General features: G+C 49.0%; 1 protein-coding gene across 1 annotated transcript in view; it reads right to left on the reverse strand.

Annotated features, from left to right (window-relative positions):
• PWP1 (PWP1 homolog, endonuclein) overlaps window positions 1-15,455 on the reverse strand; it is a 327,492-nt gene that overhangs the window by 239,000 nt on the left and 73,037 nt on the right. Inside the window, exon 4 of the mRNA XM_086921581.1 lies at window positions 5,655-5,740. Coding sequence (XP_086777707.1) covers window positions 5,655-5,740 — 86 coding nt within the window. The remainder of the gene's footprint in view (window positions 1-5,654; window positions 5,741-15,455) is intronic.

A 15,455-nucleotide genomic window follows, 5' to 3' on the forward strand; every position in this document is an offset into this window, starting at 1 on the left:
ACAAGACTAGGAAAGGGAGGTCTAGTATTTTGTTTTGGACCTCGAACATAAACAAAGTAGCCTTTAGCCAACAGTGGCAGCGTAACACAGCAGCACCAGCAAGTTGTCTAAATGCCATAGTGGCAATGTCCACAGCAGTGTTGATCACCTCAGATGAGGGGAGTTCTCCTTCCTGGAGAATCTTCTTAGCCTCTGCTTTACTGTCCTCTGGAAACTGATCCAGATACAGTGCGATATTGGACCACAGTAGGCGTTCATACCAACCAAGAACAGCGAGTGAATTTGCTGCCCTAACTGTAAAGGCTGCCATAGATGAAAATCTTTTTCCTATGTCGTCAAGGCACCTACCTTCCTTGTCCAAAGGCGCTGTGATAGGTGCAGATGTTTTTTTAATCTGCATTGTGCTGTCTGGGAGATAACGTAATCGGGCTTCGGGTGACCAGTCAAACAAGTAGGACAATCTTCTGGAGCTTTGAACTTTTTTATCCACGCAGGGAAGGACCGCAGTTATTGTGGCTGGAGTCGAAATGACTTTTAAGCCCTCTTCTGAGATGTAGCTTACAATGGGCATGGCTCTTCCGCTCTTCTGAAAAGGCTCTTTAAAATCATGTCTTCTGGTGGTGAGCCCACTGGAGTCGGGGTCCTTTGTTCACTCACATCAGGTAATGGGGTTGGCGTTATCCTAAGGGGATTCTTAGCTCCACACCTACATATGTTAGGTACATTTACGTACATCTACGTACATCTAGTTAGGGTTCGCATTATAGGAGTACGCATTTCATGGTTATGTATCTAGATGCCTGCATATATGCATTATTTTAGCACTATGGTAGAATTCTACCTTTGCTTTACTCTTCTAGTGCTCATAATTGTATATATCTGTTTCTGTCTAATGGTTGTTGCAGCACATGTATTTTACACTAGAAAAATGCTGGTTCAATAAATGTTTATTGAAAACGTCCCGCCATTTATTCTGTGTATCGCTCTGAGGTAAAGTGAGCACGAGTGACAGAGCAAAAAGTACTGTACTGTTTCCACAATCCCCGAGTGGTCAGGGTTGTCATGTTCGATAGTTGCCAGAAGCTATTCGCTCCTTGGTAATAGTGGCTCATAGTGGCACTGTGATCTATTTTAACTAAAATATCCTCAGGGGTGTTTGGAATCCATCTGGACACCAATCCCTTAGTTTATATTGTTGAAATGCGAAGATCCTATATAGATTTGCAGGAACTACACAACACTGTCGGCAGCAGAAGTTACATGATCGTAAAGAAGAGTAGGTTGGGGTGCATGGTGGACTGAAGTCGGAAACAGTGGTGCTTATTTTGGAGCAGCTGGAGGTATAGGCAGAGATTTTGCTAGTGGAGAAACTGGCGTGTGATAGCAGGTGTTGGAGGAAAAAGATTCCTATAATCGGAAAGCATAAATTGTAAATCTATTACAAGTGAGGAAGGCAGGAATACTATTTCCTCCTCATATTGTGGATGATATTGCTCCTGAGAGGCGTAATAACCTTGACCCTCATATTCTTCCTCATCATAATCTTACTCTTGGCACTCGATGTGCAATTCTGAAGGGCTGTGAGCATACCCAAAAGGACCTTTGTCCTCAGAATCATCCTTCTCTAACAGGTGGGATGGAAGTAGTGGTGACACCTTGGTGGGAGAAGTGTGGACAAGGGTAAAATGCCCTTTTTCTCCTGTTTTTGCTGTTTTTCCGTCTACACTATCGTGGATGGGATCCTTGACGGCGTTGTTGTCAGGGCTATCGAGGGGGATGTGTTAGAACTGGGGGTCTCTAGTTGGCAGAGGTAGGTACCACTGTCCAAATAGGGACCCTTGCTTCTAGTCAGGGTAAGGAGGATACACTATTTAGATAACCCCTGCTCACCCCCTCAGTAGCTTGGAACGAGCAGTCAAGGCTTATCAAAGGCAATGTGTAAAGTATTTGTACCAACACTCACAGTAACACAGTTAAAACAACACAAACTGACTCCACAACAGTTTAGAAAAATAAAGGTATTTAATCTAAACTACACAAGACCAAAACAACAGAAATCCAACATACACAGTTCAATAATATGGTTTCAAAAGTGTTCTTAAGGTTGCGATAAAATAATCCACAGTTGTGTGAAAAGTTCACAGTTCCATCATGTTTAGCTAACAGTACCTTTAAATGCGATAAAGTTCCAAAACAGAAACTGGTGTAGTGGAAATCAAGCGATGCGTCACTCCGGAGACCTTGGGGAGGCAATGCGATAGCCCCGCTGGATGTAGTGGGCGTGATGCGGTGACTCAGGTCTATACGGGGAGGGATGCGATACCTTGTATGGATTCCGGTGCGGAGGTTCCGTAGTGAAAAAGCTTGCAAAGGCACGATGCGATGATCTTTGGAGTTGTGACGATCTCCGGGGCGACGATGCGCAGACCAGCGGTGATCTTCCACTCGCACCTCCTCAATGCGATGGCTCTGCGACGAAACTCGCAGCGGCGTGATGTGGTCCGCAAGCAAGCGGTGCGACGATCTCACCCAGCGACGACAGGCTCTGCGACGACACTCGCAGCGATGGTAATCTTCCCGCACCGGTCTGGTGCGTCCCACAAACTAAGGATGCGACGACTCTGGCAGCGGCAACAGGCACTGCGACGATCTCGGCCTTCGGAGCAGCGGGAATTTCCTCGCACTGTCGGGGATGCGCTCCGCAAGCGAGCGATGTGGCAAAACTTGCAGAAAGTCTTTAAAAGCTTGGTTTCCAGCTTCCCAACACAGGTACAACTTCCAGAGGCACCACAACTGGCCCAAGCACTCTAAGAAGGACAGAACTAGCTCAGCAGAGTTCAGGGAAGCTAGGGGTGACGTCCTTTTGTTCCTGGGACTTCTTAACAGGGAGCCAGCTCTTCTCAGGCCCTTGGAGATTCCTTCAAGCAAGGGGACACAGCACCAAAAGCAAAGTCCTTCCCCTCTCCTTGTCAGCAAAGCAACAGCAGGTCAGTCCAGCAGAGCAACAGCAGGACAGTCTTCCTTCTTCCGTTTCAGCTTTCTCCTTGGCAGAGGTTCCTTCTTGATTGCAGCATGATCTAATTTTCTGTGGGCTGGGGTCCTGTACTTATACTCCAAAAAGTCTTTGTTCCCTTTGTGCAGGAGGGCTCCGAGCCCGGTCTGAGCCAGTTCTGGGTGTTCCTTGAGCACTTTGTTTTCCTGGCTTCATCTTTCCTTTCAGAGTGCAGAGCAGAGACATCAGACACCCCACAGGAGGTGGAGCCAGCTTTGTAGAGGGAAAGCACAGCCCTGGAGCACTTTCTCGACACAATTCCTTCTCTCCTTTCACAGTGCAGGGCCGAGATATCAGACACACCACAGGGGGTGGGGCCAGCACTGTAGGTGGCAGGCACAGTCCTATTCAGGTCCCAGGTGCAACTTCTCCCTCCCATCTAGATGCAGATCTCTCTATTCACCACTGGGTGGACTCATTCTGTCTCCTGGAATCCTCCAGCCCTGTCACTCACAAACCAGACAGTCAATTCACAACAGGACAAGGCACACAAAAAGGTCAGATAAGAGAACAGCCACTTTCTAAAAGTGCTGTTCTCAAACACAGGATTTATAAACCACCTTTCCTAAAAGGTGTGTTATTAAATTCTGAGTTCAGGGATACCAGACTTGTATGTCCTATCTTGCTCCTATGGGAAGATATGTGTGTAGCCACTGTAGCCAGCATTCCCCATGATAGCCTATGGGGCAAGATAGCCTTCCAATAGTGAAACACGAAAATGGCTGTAATTCACTACCAGAGCATGTCACCTGCACCTGCACTAGTACATGCTCTACTTTCCACATACACTGCATCCTGCCTAGGGGGTACCTTGGGCCTTCAATAGGGGTGTCCAATGTGTACAGAAAGGGAAGGGTTAGGCTTGGTCAGTTATGACACTGACCAGGAGGACATGGCAGTTCACAGACTGCACAAAGGCACTGCGGTGGCAGGCCTGAGACACAATTTTAGGGCTACTCATGTGGGTGGCACAATCAGTGCTGCAGGCCTTCTAGTACCATTTGTATCACCAGCCCTGGCACACTCAGTGCACTTTACTAGGGACTTCTTGGTGATACAAATATGCCAATCATGGATAACCAATTACAATAACAATTTACACAGTGAGCATATGCACTTTAGCACTGATCAGCAGTGGTAAAGTGCCCAGAGTTCTATTGCCAACAACCACAGGTCAGGGAAAATAAGGGAGGAAGAAGCAAAAAGTATGGGGATAACCCTGCAAAAAGGCCCATTTCCAACATGATGTAATTAACTACGGCAAAACCCTGGTGTCCGTCTATGGACAAGACATTGAAATTGTCATGATCGTCGAGGTGGAAGTCAACAACATCAGTGGAAGTGTCCTCGTAGACTGAGGAACAGAGCCTTTGGGTGTCGACAGGTTAGGCAGATCAATGAGGATGTAATCGAATGAGCAGCGGAAGGCAGAGACAATATGGATAAAGGGTCACCGAGCAGTTGCCGTTGATGACTGTATGGTTTCTTGGTGGAAGACTTCAATGGCCTCGTTGACGGTTAGTCATCAGCGGTTTGTCAGCAGATGGAACTGATGGTGGCTTCTTGAAGGAATGGTGCACCGGACGGGGTGGTGTAGGCGGCTCAGACCTTGCTTTTTCAGGTCTTTTAGAAGATGAATACCTTTCTTTCTCCTTTAGCTGTTTTCAAGGAGATTAGGAAGGGCTGCACCTGTAAGACCCATTGGTGGTAATTTTTTAGGCTTTTTTAGGTCACTCAAAAGAAGAGTAAGAACAAGGAGACCTTTCCCTCTTATGTGACCTCTTGGAGGACGATTAAGATTCCTCTTCACAGTCGTCACTAGACATTGGCTCCTTCCTTGCCTTAGGTTTCTGAAGCCATATGAGCAGCCACCCCTCATGGCTTTTAAGGTTTTATTTTAAAAAGTTACAACACACCTTACAGTCTTTAGCGTTATGATCCGGATAAAGGCAATAAATTCAGTCCTTATGAGGGTCAGCTGCATGGAGCCTGTTTATAGGACAAGTAGCATAGGACCTGAACAGGCTCTTCTTTTCCTTATCTGACATGGCAAAGTCGTAATGTAGGTAAACAAATACAGACATAATATAAAGCAAGAAGTACTCTCTAGCTATTCTAAAGTAATAAAAGGGTTTTAAAGTCTTGGAACACTGTAGTACAAGATAACAGAGCAGAGCTCAGTGTAGACTCCCTAAAACAACGGGTGCTAGAAAATCTAGGGTACTGAAGCTGTTTTTTACTGCTGGCCAAACTTGCAGAATACCTGGCAGATCAGTTTATAAGCATAAAAGGATGTTTGGGGAATTCCTCATCAATCGGTTGATAAAATACAGAGCAAGTGTGATACTGGACCTACTGTTGTTTACCTAATGTATTGTGCAGGGGCTTTATTTTTCAGATAAACACAATCCTCTATGGTGACCTGCATTCCTTGCATACACTTTAGCTCAAGTTCTCAATTACACACGCACCCCATCCATGCCATTGTCATTGCTTTTCCATAACGTGACAATCACTGATTGACTTTCCCATTAGATGATTAATGCAATGTGTAATAGTAGGACAAAAAGGAAAAGACATTGCTTGATAAACTTTTACTTACTGTATCTTTGATCGTAATATAAGGATCTTCTGCATTGCTTGCATGAACTGAGAGGCCAGCTAAGCTATCACCAAGGCTTACAGCTTCTAGAAGAGGAAAAGGACCATGATAAGGAACATTGTGCATATGTTATCATCAAGAACCTAATTGGAAAAATAATGGCCTAGCGTAATGTACAGTCCTCTTTAAAGAAAATATTACACTGAAAGCAAAGATCTGGGCACACAAACTCAAAAATCCCTGCTGGTGATCTTTTTAGTTTGCTGTTTTGGACTTTTCATGCTCAACCACATACTGACGTCAGCACAAGCCATTTTAATGCATGATAGAGAATCAGGGAGCATGACAGAATAGCACTGTTTGATAAGAGGTTCATGCTTAGACCTGATCAGTTCCTGGGGGGACTATTACATACCACAGTGCACTTTATTCATGGGTAGTATTATGGCTGCATATAGCAGCGTAGGTTCACTTAGGACAGAGGTACATGTTTTCTTGTAAAATTCGATTCTGTGCAGACATGCAACAGCTTTGGAGTTCACTGATGGATGCATTCTGGTAAATAATAACACACTGTCCACTTCCATCTCAGACAGGTTTATTTGCTTCATTTATCTGACCATGCTCAGACTCATTCATCCATCCATCCAGAAATGCTCATGTGTCTGACCATCCATCTGTCCATCAGCCTTGGTTTATTCATGCTAAGCATGCTGCAACTATAATGGTAACTAGCCCAATCTCACTGATAAGTGCACAAGACAATCAATGTCAGACACACATTGTTATTTTAAAATGTCCGTGATGCTCATTCATAGATCCCAGATGTGCCCATTTATCCATTAGTCCTCAAGCTCTCATTCATCTATCCACTTTCAGGTATGCCCCGATTCATCCATCCCTATTTATTGATCATCAATCATGTTGGTTGACGCACAAGTTACTTACCTTCGGTAACGATATATCTGTAAGAAACAGTAGTTAGTATTAGATTCCTTACCTTAGAATATCCACAGGCGTCAAGACTGGATCCGGAAAATTTTGCGTAGCAGTACCCCTGCACGTCGGGAGGCGTCGTCTGCGGCTCCACGTCAGTCTTCGGCGTCGTTGGCGCCGGGATGACGTCTGAGTACTTAGACGCCGCCCTCGGACGCCAGTTCTTATACACAGCTTTTCCGTGCCAGAAACGCAGAGCCGTCATAAAAACCAACACTGGTGCCATGAAAACTAGGACCCTGAAAGGGGATGACCTTAACCCTAGATATCAGTTCTCAGAACGGGGAGGATTAGTGGGGCGGTAAGGAATCTAAAGCTAACTACTGTTTCTTACAGATATATCGTTACCGAAGGTAAGTAACTTGTGCATCTGAAAGAAACAGGTTAGTATTAGATTCCTTACCTTAGAATAGATACCCCAGCAATACCAACCCCGGTGGTGGGTCTGCGAACCAATGATCACACCAGAAAGTCCTGGAGAACGGAACGGCCGAAAAAGCCATCTCTCCGGACTTGGCTGTCCAGGCAGTAGTGTCTTGCGAACGTGTGCAGCAAGGCCCACGTAGCTGCCTGACAGATGTCCTGAAAGGGGACTCCCCCACCCAGGGCAGTAGTAGCCGCCGTGGCCCGATTGGAATTGGCACGTAGCCCCACAGGAGGCTCCTTTTTAGCCAGACAGTAATAAGCCTTGATGCACAAGACGACCCATCGAGAAATGGTCCGTTTGTGCACCGCCCGTCCCTTCTTAGCACCCACGTAACCAACAAAGAGCTGGTCATCCACTCGGAACTGGCGTGTGCGATCCAGATAATATGAGAGCGCACGTTTTGGGTCCAGACGGTGGAGCCTCTCTTCCTCTTTCGAGGGATGCGGCGGCGGAAAGAAGGTGGGCAAGGTGATTGACTGCCCGATGTGGAAGGCTTTGACTACCTTGGGCAGGAAAGAGGGTTGCGTCCGCAACACAACTTTGTCCGGATGGACAGAAAGGAAAGGAGGTTGAGAAGAAAGAGCCTGGAGCTCACTCACTCTCCTGGCAGAGGTGATGGCAACCAGGAATGCAGTGTTAAGAGTAAGGAGAAGAAGAGGACAGTTATGAAGTGGCTCGAAGGGAGCGCACATCAGATAAGTCAGAACAAGGTTTAAGTCCCACTGATGCATCACGAAAGGAACAGGAGGAAACATATGAGTGATGCCCTTCAAAAACCTATTTACAACTGGGGACTTAAACAAAGAGGGCGGATCAGGGAGCCTTAAGAAGGCGGAAATGGCATAGAGGTAGCCCTTTAGAGTGCCCAGAGCAGAGCCCTGCTGGGCAAGAGAAAGAAGAAAGAGGGGAACCTCCGAAAGAGGGGCAGAAAGGGGATCCACAGCATTTGCTGTGCACAATGCCACAAATTTGTACCACCTACAGGCGTATACCAATTTTGTGGAGGGACGCCTGGCTGCCAGAATCACATTACAGACTTCAGGAGGCAAGTCAAATGGCATCAACTGCCACCGCTCAATCTCCAGGCATGTAAGTGGAGACTGGACAGGTTTGGGTGGAGGACCGTCCCCTGATGCTGCAACAGAAGGTCCTCCTGAAGAGACAGACGAATCGGGGGATCGACTGACATGCTGAGTAGCTCGGGATACCAGTACTTCGTGCCCAGTCCGGAGCCACAAGGATGTCTTGGGCCCGGTCGCGCCTGATCTTCCTTAGCACTCTGGGCAGAAGTGGTATAGGCGGACAGGCGTACAACAGACCGCAGCTCCACTCGCGACGAAAAGCGTCTCAGAGCGAGTGCCGCCTCGGAATTTCCATCGTGCGGAACTGATAACATTGCGCGTTCTCTTCTATGGCGAATAGATATAACCAAGGCTCTCCCCACTGCTGAAAGAGGCCGTGCGCCACATCAGAGTTCAGACGCCATTCTTGAGCCATCATGCACCGACGTCTGAGTTCGCCCGCCCTGGCGTTCAGGGAACCTGCCAGGTGCTGAACCACCAGGGTCAGGCCCTGATGTTTCAGCCACTGCAAGAGGCGCAGAGCCTCCTGGCAAAGGGTCCACGACCCCACCCCGCCCTGTTTGTTGCAGTACCACATGGCGGTGGTGTTGTCCGTGAAAACCTGCACTACACTCCCCCGGACAGAGGGGAGGAATGCCTTCAGTGCACGCCGGATCGCCCCCCAGCTCCAGAAGGTTGATGTGGAGCCGGGACTCCGCAGGAGACCAGAGGCCTCTGATCTCCGCCTCTCCAATGTGGCCCCCATCAACCCTGGAGGGACGCGTCCGTCACAACTACGTGCTCCGGTTGTGATAGGGAGAGGGATCTGCCGCTGACCCAATCGCGGTCCGTGAGCCACCACTGCAACTGTCTTGCAGTGCCCTCCGAGATCAAGGCATGGTCAGCTAAGTTGCCCTGATGCTGGGCCCACTGAAACTTCAGGTCCTACTGCAGAGCCCACATCCGCCACCTGGCGTGATGCACCAGAAGGATGCAGGAGGCCATTAGCCCCAGAAGCTGCAGCATCAACCTGACTGAGACTCGGGATAATGGCTGAAAGATCGGAATCAGAGCCTGAATATCCCGAACCCGCTGTTCGGGGGGATAACCCCGAAACTGCGCTGAGTCCAGAACAGCTCCGATGAAGAGGAGCTTCTGAGAGGGACACAGGTGTGACTTCGGCACATTGATGGAGAACCCTAGCAGGTGCAGGAGGTCGGCCGTAGTCTGGAGGTGGCTGACGACTGTCTGGGGCGAGCCCGCCTTCAACAACCAGTCGTCAAGGTAGGGGAAGACTGGAACCCCTAACCTGCACAGATGAGCTGCGACCACCACCATCACTTTCGTGAACTCCCGTGGGGCGCTGGTAAGGCCGAAGGGGACCACGGTAAACTGAAAGTGCTTGTGGCCTACCGTGAACTACAGGTAGCGCCGGTCGGCCGAGAGGACGGGGATGTGAAAATATGCGTCCTGCAAGTCCAACGCTACCATCCAGTCTCCCAGGTCCAGGGCAGCTAAGACCTGAGCCAAAGTCAGCATCTTGAACTTCTCCTTCCGGAGGAAGCCGTTGACGTTCCTTAGGTCCAAGATAGGGCGTAGGCCCCTTTGCCCTTCTTGGGAAACAGAAAGTAGTGGGAGTAACAACCGCATCCTACTTCTGGCCCAGGAACGCGCTCGATGGCCCCATTGGCCAAGATGGCCCAAACTTCCTCTTGCAGAAGTTGCAAGTGATCCCCCAACACGCGGTGGTACTGCAGTGGCATGGCTGGAGGGGTCGCCTCGAAGGGAAGGGCGTAGCACCTTCGGACGATTTGCAGCACCCACCTGTCCGATGTGATGGTGCGCCAGTGGAGGAGGTGATGCGTACCCTGCCCCCCACTGGCGTTAAATGGGCCTGAAAGCTCAGACTAGGAAGGCTTTGAGGCGGATGCTGCGGTGGTAGATGTGGATTGGCCGCGCCATTGTCCCCTGTTACCTCCACGACGGTAACCACGCCCGCCTCCGCGCTGAATGTTAGTCTGCAGCCAGTGGCTGGCCGGACCTGTGGGAGCACCCCTTCCTGGCCACGAAAGGAGCGCAGGGCAGAAGATTGCTGGCGCGGGGCAGACAGGCCCAAGGACTTGGCCGTAGCCCTGGAGTCCTTAAAGCGTTCCAGCGCATGATCTGCCTTGCCACAGAAGAGGTGGCTGCCATCGAATGGCATGTCCATAAAGGTGTTTTGGACATCGGCTGAAAAGTTGGCGGACCTCAGACAGGCGTAGCGGTGTACCGCCACAGACGTGGAAATCGCTCTTCCTAGTGAGTCCATGGTATCCAGTCCACATCTTATAGAGTACTGCACTGCGTCCCTTCCCTCCACAAGGGCTTGAGTGAGTTTCGCCCGGGCTCCCTCTGGGCACTCAGGCAGCACGGCCGCAACCGTATCCCACAGAGAGTGGGTGTAACGGCCCAAGAGGCACGCGGTGTTGACCGACCGCAACCCCAAACTAAGGGAGGAGAACATCTTCTTTCAGAATTGTTCATACCTCTTGGATTCCCGATCTGGTGATGCAGTCCGGAATGCGGATTGGAAAGTAGAGGCCGGGTAACCAGGCTCTCGGGGGTGCGGTGGGTGGACAAGAAACTAGGGTCGCCCGGGGCTGGGCGGTGCCGCCTAGCGACGTTCCTATCTACAGGGGGATCTGTAGTGGGCCTGGACCAAGTGCCCAACAGGACGTCTGTGAGAGCCTCATTAAACGGCAGTAGAGGCTCAAGGGAGCTTACCTGCAATTTAAGGACCTCTGTGAGGATGTTAGACCTCACCATTGCGACGAGGAGCTCAAGTGCCAAGGCCTTGGCTGCCCTCATCAGCACCACACTATAAGCAGCCCCCTCCTCCGTAGCCATGGTAGGAGGGGAGACAAAACCAGTGTCTGGAGAGGTATCCAAGCCACTGGCTTACCCTAGTTCCTGTGTCCAGTCCTGATATGACTGGCACTCACGTGCCAGGGGGTCCTCAGACCCCCTCTGTCACCCTCGTCGTCCATGTCCTGAAATTCAGGGATAAAGGATGGACCCAGATCCTCGAAGAATTCCACTTCATCCGGCACCGAATGCGGCGTCGAGCGACGCCGCTCCAACACCGGATCCGGACCGAGGGGTGGACCAGGGACAGCGTCGTGCGGGGACGACGGCGGGGTTAACATCCTAGGGGCCGACGACTGCGGGGTCATAAGGTCGACCAGCGGCGACCTGGATCCGGAACCAGTGGGGCCTTGCGGCGCTGGGACCGAAGTCGCCGACGTCGCCGGGGCCGAAGCACCCGGCCCGCTTGGGCTCCCAGTCGGGGCCGCATGGCACAAAGGCGCCGCGGAAGCCGACGGAGTGAACGACCTCATGGACATGAGGAAGGCGTCGATCTCCTTAAGCGTCGCATTCTGCCCAGGGGCCGGCGGGTATGGAGCAGACCGCGATGCCTGCGGCTCCAGCGGTGTCACCCGAACCCCCGGTCGCATCGTGCGAGCGTCGACGGGAGTCAGAAGAGCGATGTCTCCTCTTCGACTTCTTGTGCCTCTTACCTGAGGACTTGGAGCCCGACGAGTGGTGTCGGCTCGCCGAGCTGTGATGACTCCGGTCCCGCGACCGGTCCCTCGACCTCCTTCCGGACCAGGATCTCGAATGGCGTGGGCCGACTGCCGGAGCACGAGGCGCTTACGGGACTGCTCCCGCCTAGCTTTCGACGTCAAGGCCCGACAGTCGGGGCACAACTTGTCATCGTGGTCGGGCACCACTCAATGTAGGCACAGGCGATGGGGGTCGGTAACCGACATCAGCCGGTTGCAGTCAGCACAGGGCTTGAAGCCGGGCATCCCTACCGGCACCGATGAAGTCGTTCGAATCGAAACGGATCCAAAAGGATCGAAAAAGCTTAGTCAAAAAGTGACTAAAGGGTACCACTTTCTCCGGACCTGCGCTTGCTGGCGCGGAAAAAAGAAGAACTGACGTCAGCGTGCTATGGCGGCGTCTAATACTCCGACGACGTCATCCTGGCGCCGACGGCGAACACGGAGCCGCCTACCGACGTGCGTGTCTCGGATAATGCTTGTATTTTATGTTTTTGAATTAGACATAAAAAATGCTAAGAAACACAAGTTTAAATAAATCAATCACGTTGGTTGATTCTTTCATACATCTCCTCTATTTCAACAATCAAATCTAGTTTATTTATCATCTATTCTCACTCGTCCAAACATGCACACAACTTTCAATCATCAGTTCAGCCATCCATGTTTATTAGTAAACATTCAATAATGAAACATCTTCTTACTTTCATCCATTCTCACACTATCCTTCATCAATACGTATACGGACCCATTTATACATCCCCTATTCCTTCATCCATCAACACATTTATCATCTCATTTCTTCCATCCTCACTCACTTATACAGCCATCTATCCGCCCATCTTCCTACTGTCAGCAACCCGTACTCATACACTACTCCATTCAAACAAAATCAACAATTATTGGTCAATCATCTTCCTTTTCTACAGAAAGTGCAGAAAATAGGCCATGCCATAGCTTGTTCAGATTCAAAATCCTATCGTTTTGTGTTTTCTTATCTTTGTACGTAGTCTTGAGCATTAAACTTTTCAAATGCGATATTATTTAAATGTCGATAATTAGGAGCACATCAAATGCAACTAGAAAAAAAGCCTCGTCGTGCAGGAGTCAACTTCCATAGGAGGACTTTTTAAACAACTTCAAGTCTTCATAAAACAAGCATTTACAATGCAACAGGTTTCGCATTTGCAAGAGTTTAAGCTATTGGCATTGTAAATGACAATGCCCTTTATTTATCAGTTTTAAAAAACAAAACATAAATAAAAGCCATTGTCATTTACATGCTCAAACTTTCGCAAATGCGAGACCTATTGCATTGTAATGCTTGTTCTACTGAGTATCTGATTTAACCTGAGAGCCAGGATGCACCTTTGTGGGTGGCAGTGCACTTTACAAGTTTTAAATTCATCCATTTGTGCTATTTTACACAAATATTATACGTTCTGATAAAGAAACTGATATTTCCAGTTTGAACTTCGGAGGGATTAGTTTAGCTCTTGATCTTCCGGTCTGACCACTTCTGCCTTATCACTTTGAGCTTGCAATGGGGTTACAGCCGTAATAATGTACATGTAATGTACATGTACATGTAATGATGAACTGTACAGTACAGTGCATCCTTTCTCCCGTGTCACGTGACGTCCGTTTACCTAATCAATATTTGCATCTTCAAAGCAATGGCCTCTGACTGAGTCAGCCGCACAACGCCCATTGGACCCCCACCCCACGTCGTGTGTGTCAGCTCGGGCTAGGACAGCTTACCGGGCAGAGTGTTAACCTGGATATGTATTCTTTCCGATAATGAAGATATCGCCTTAGCTGCCGACCTGATGACTGTAAAACAAAGATCTGGGAAACATCTTTAACACCACGTTTTACAAAAATATATAACTACTGACTGTTATGAAGCTAGGAGAGGTCATGTATGTAAGCTGATCTTGAAAACTGTCATAAATAAATTTGGCAGCCTGTTGCTGCTTTTTAAAACCTTTCCATTTGCTGAAATCGGTTCCCTGGAGAAGTGTGGCTCAGGGGTTAGAGGCGGCAGACCTGCAGCTTGAGTACGGCCCTGGACCAGGGTTCAATTCCCCGGCTCGGCGGGTCTTGGGCTCAAAAATTCCACAGACTCGTTAATTCTCGCTCCGATGCCTCCTCGACTCACGGGTTCACACTCTGCGACTCTGGGCAATAGCTTGCTTAATCTCCACAACGGCCCCTCGCGGCGGGATGCCTGGCTTTCACCTTGTGGATACCCTGCCAGGGTTATCTCACAGGGGAATACCAGGACGGGTTCCCTAAGCAAGCGAGGAGATGCCCCAGGGTAAGTCGTGCGCTATATAAGTTTCATTCATTTCATTTCATTTCAACGCGAGGAGAGAAGGGCCGGTTTCAGCTTTAAAGGACAAAGACAACCGTCACAGGAGGTTTTGTAACGAATTTCGCTGTGGTCCAGTTGCTTCAGGTTTTGGTTGAGCCAACTGCATTGTGACCGGTCATTTACCGACCAGCATAGATATCGATTGATCGATCCCTGGGAGCTGGCCCGCATGCCTATTCTATCAACGCGCCCCTCTGCCTGGCTAACAGGGGCCGATTGCATCGGCCGCTGCGGGCTTTCTTTACCAAGGAAGGCAATCCATATATTTCCTTGTAAGCTATTTTTAGCCACACCTCCGACTCCGCCCACTAATTCAATCCTCTGCTTATTCCCGCCCCCTGAGTCTCCGCCCACAGTTCCCCTGCTGTTTTGTCCCCACTTCGACCACTGCTTGTAACTCGTCACCTTTCCAGGCAACAACAACTGTTGAATAAGCAGACATTGCTGTATCACATTGGTACATGTTTTCATGCTGTATTGTGTGGGGCTGACCTTTGCGTTGTTATTGTACGAGTTTCCATCAGTGCTTCTAAGAAAGTTCTGTGGTGTGAGCATGGCAGGCAACAACCGAGAGCAGAACTCCGTTTGTAACCATTTTAGAACATGAAAGCACATTGAAATTGGACTTAGTTAAATACAAATACAGAGAAGAATAGGAAATGAGCTCACTGAATTAAATAAAAAGCAGTGGCATAGCCAATAGGTCTCACTTTTGAGACCTTATAAGTATTTAGTTATGCAGCATAGTATCCTTGGTGCAACAACATCAACTGTTGCATGGCTAAACACTTATAAGGTCCCAAATGCGAGACCTATTGGCTATGTCAATGCTTGTTACGCTGGTTATGCTCTCCAGGCTGGGATAATCAAAGTGCTTCACTGTTTTCAAACTCTCAGCAGTCTTCTCAAGGAAAAAATACAACTGTACGGTTCCATCACTCTGCAGCTCCCGCGCTTTGCATTCACAGGTACGTCGACAATTTAGCATTTTCAAATTTTGGCTTGCTCTTTTTTATAAATTCGACGAGTGCTGATAAATGCTTTGGAACATCTGTGTATGAAATAACATGTTGCAGTTGTCTAGGTCCATTGAAATGGAGCGTGCATGCATGGTCGGGTATCCTTTCACCCTGACCAGAAACAGCGAAAAAGTTAGGTTGCACTTGAAAAACAGGCATTTTGGAAAAAAATTGTATAGCCAGCGTTGGGATTGTATGTTGAAACGAATCCTGTTTTACGAGTGTTATAATGCACTCATTGTTAAATGAAAGTCTCAAAATAGTGAACAAAACAGTCGAATATAACGTTATCGCAGAAATAGAGGTCTTCGTTGAGTTC

The sequence above is a fragment of the Lissotriton vulgaris genome, chromosome 1_1, assembly GCF_964263255.1.
Source record: "Lissotriton vulgaris chromosome 1_1, aLisVul1.2, whole genome shotgun sequence".
NCBI classification, from domain to species: Eukaryota; Metazoa; Chordata; class Amphibia; order Caudata; family Salamandridae; genus Lissotriton; species Lissotriton vulgaris.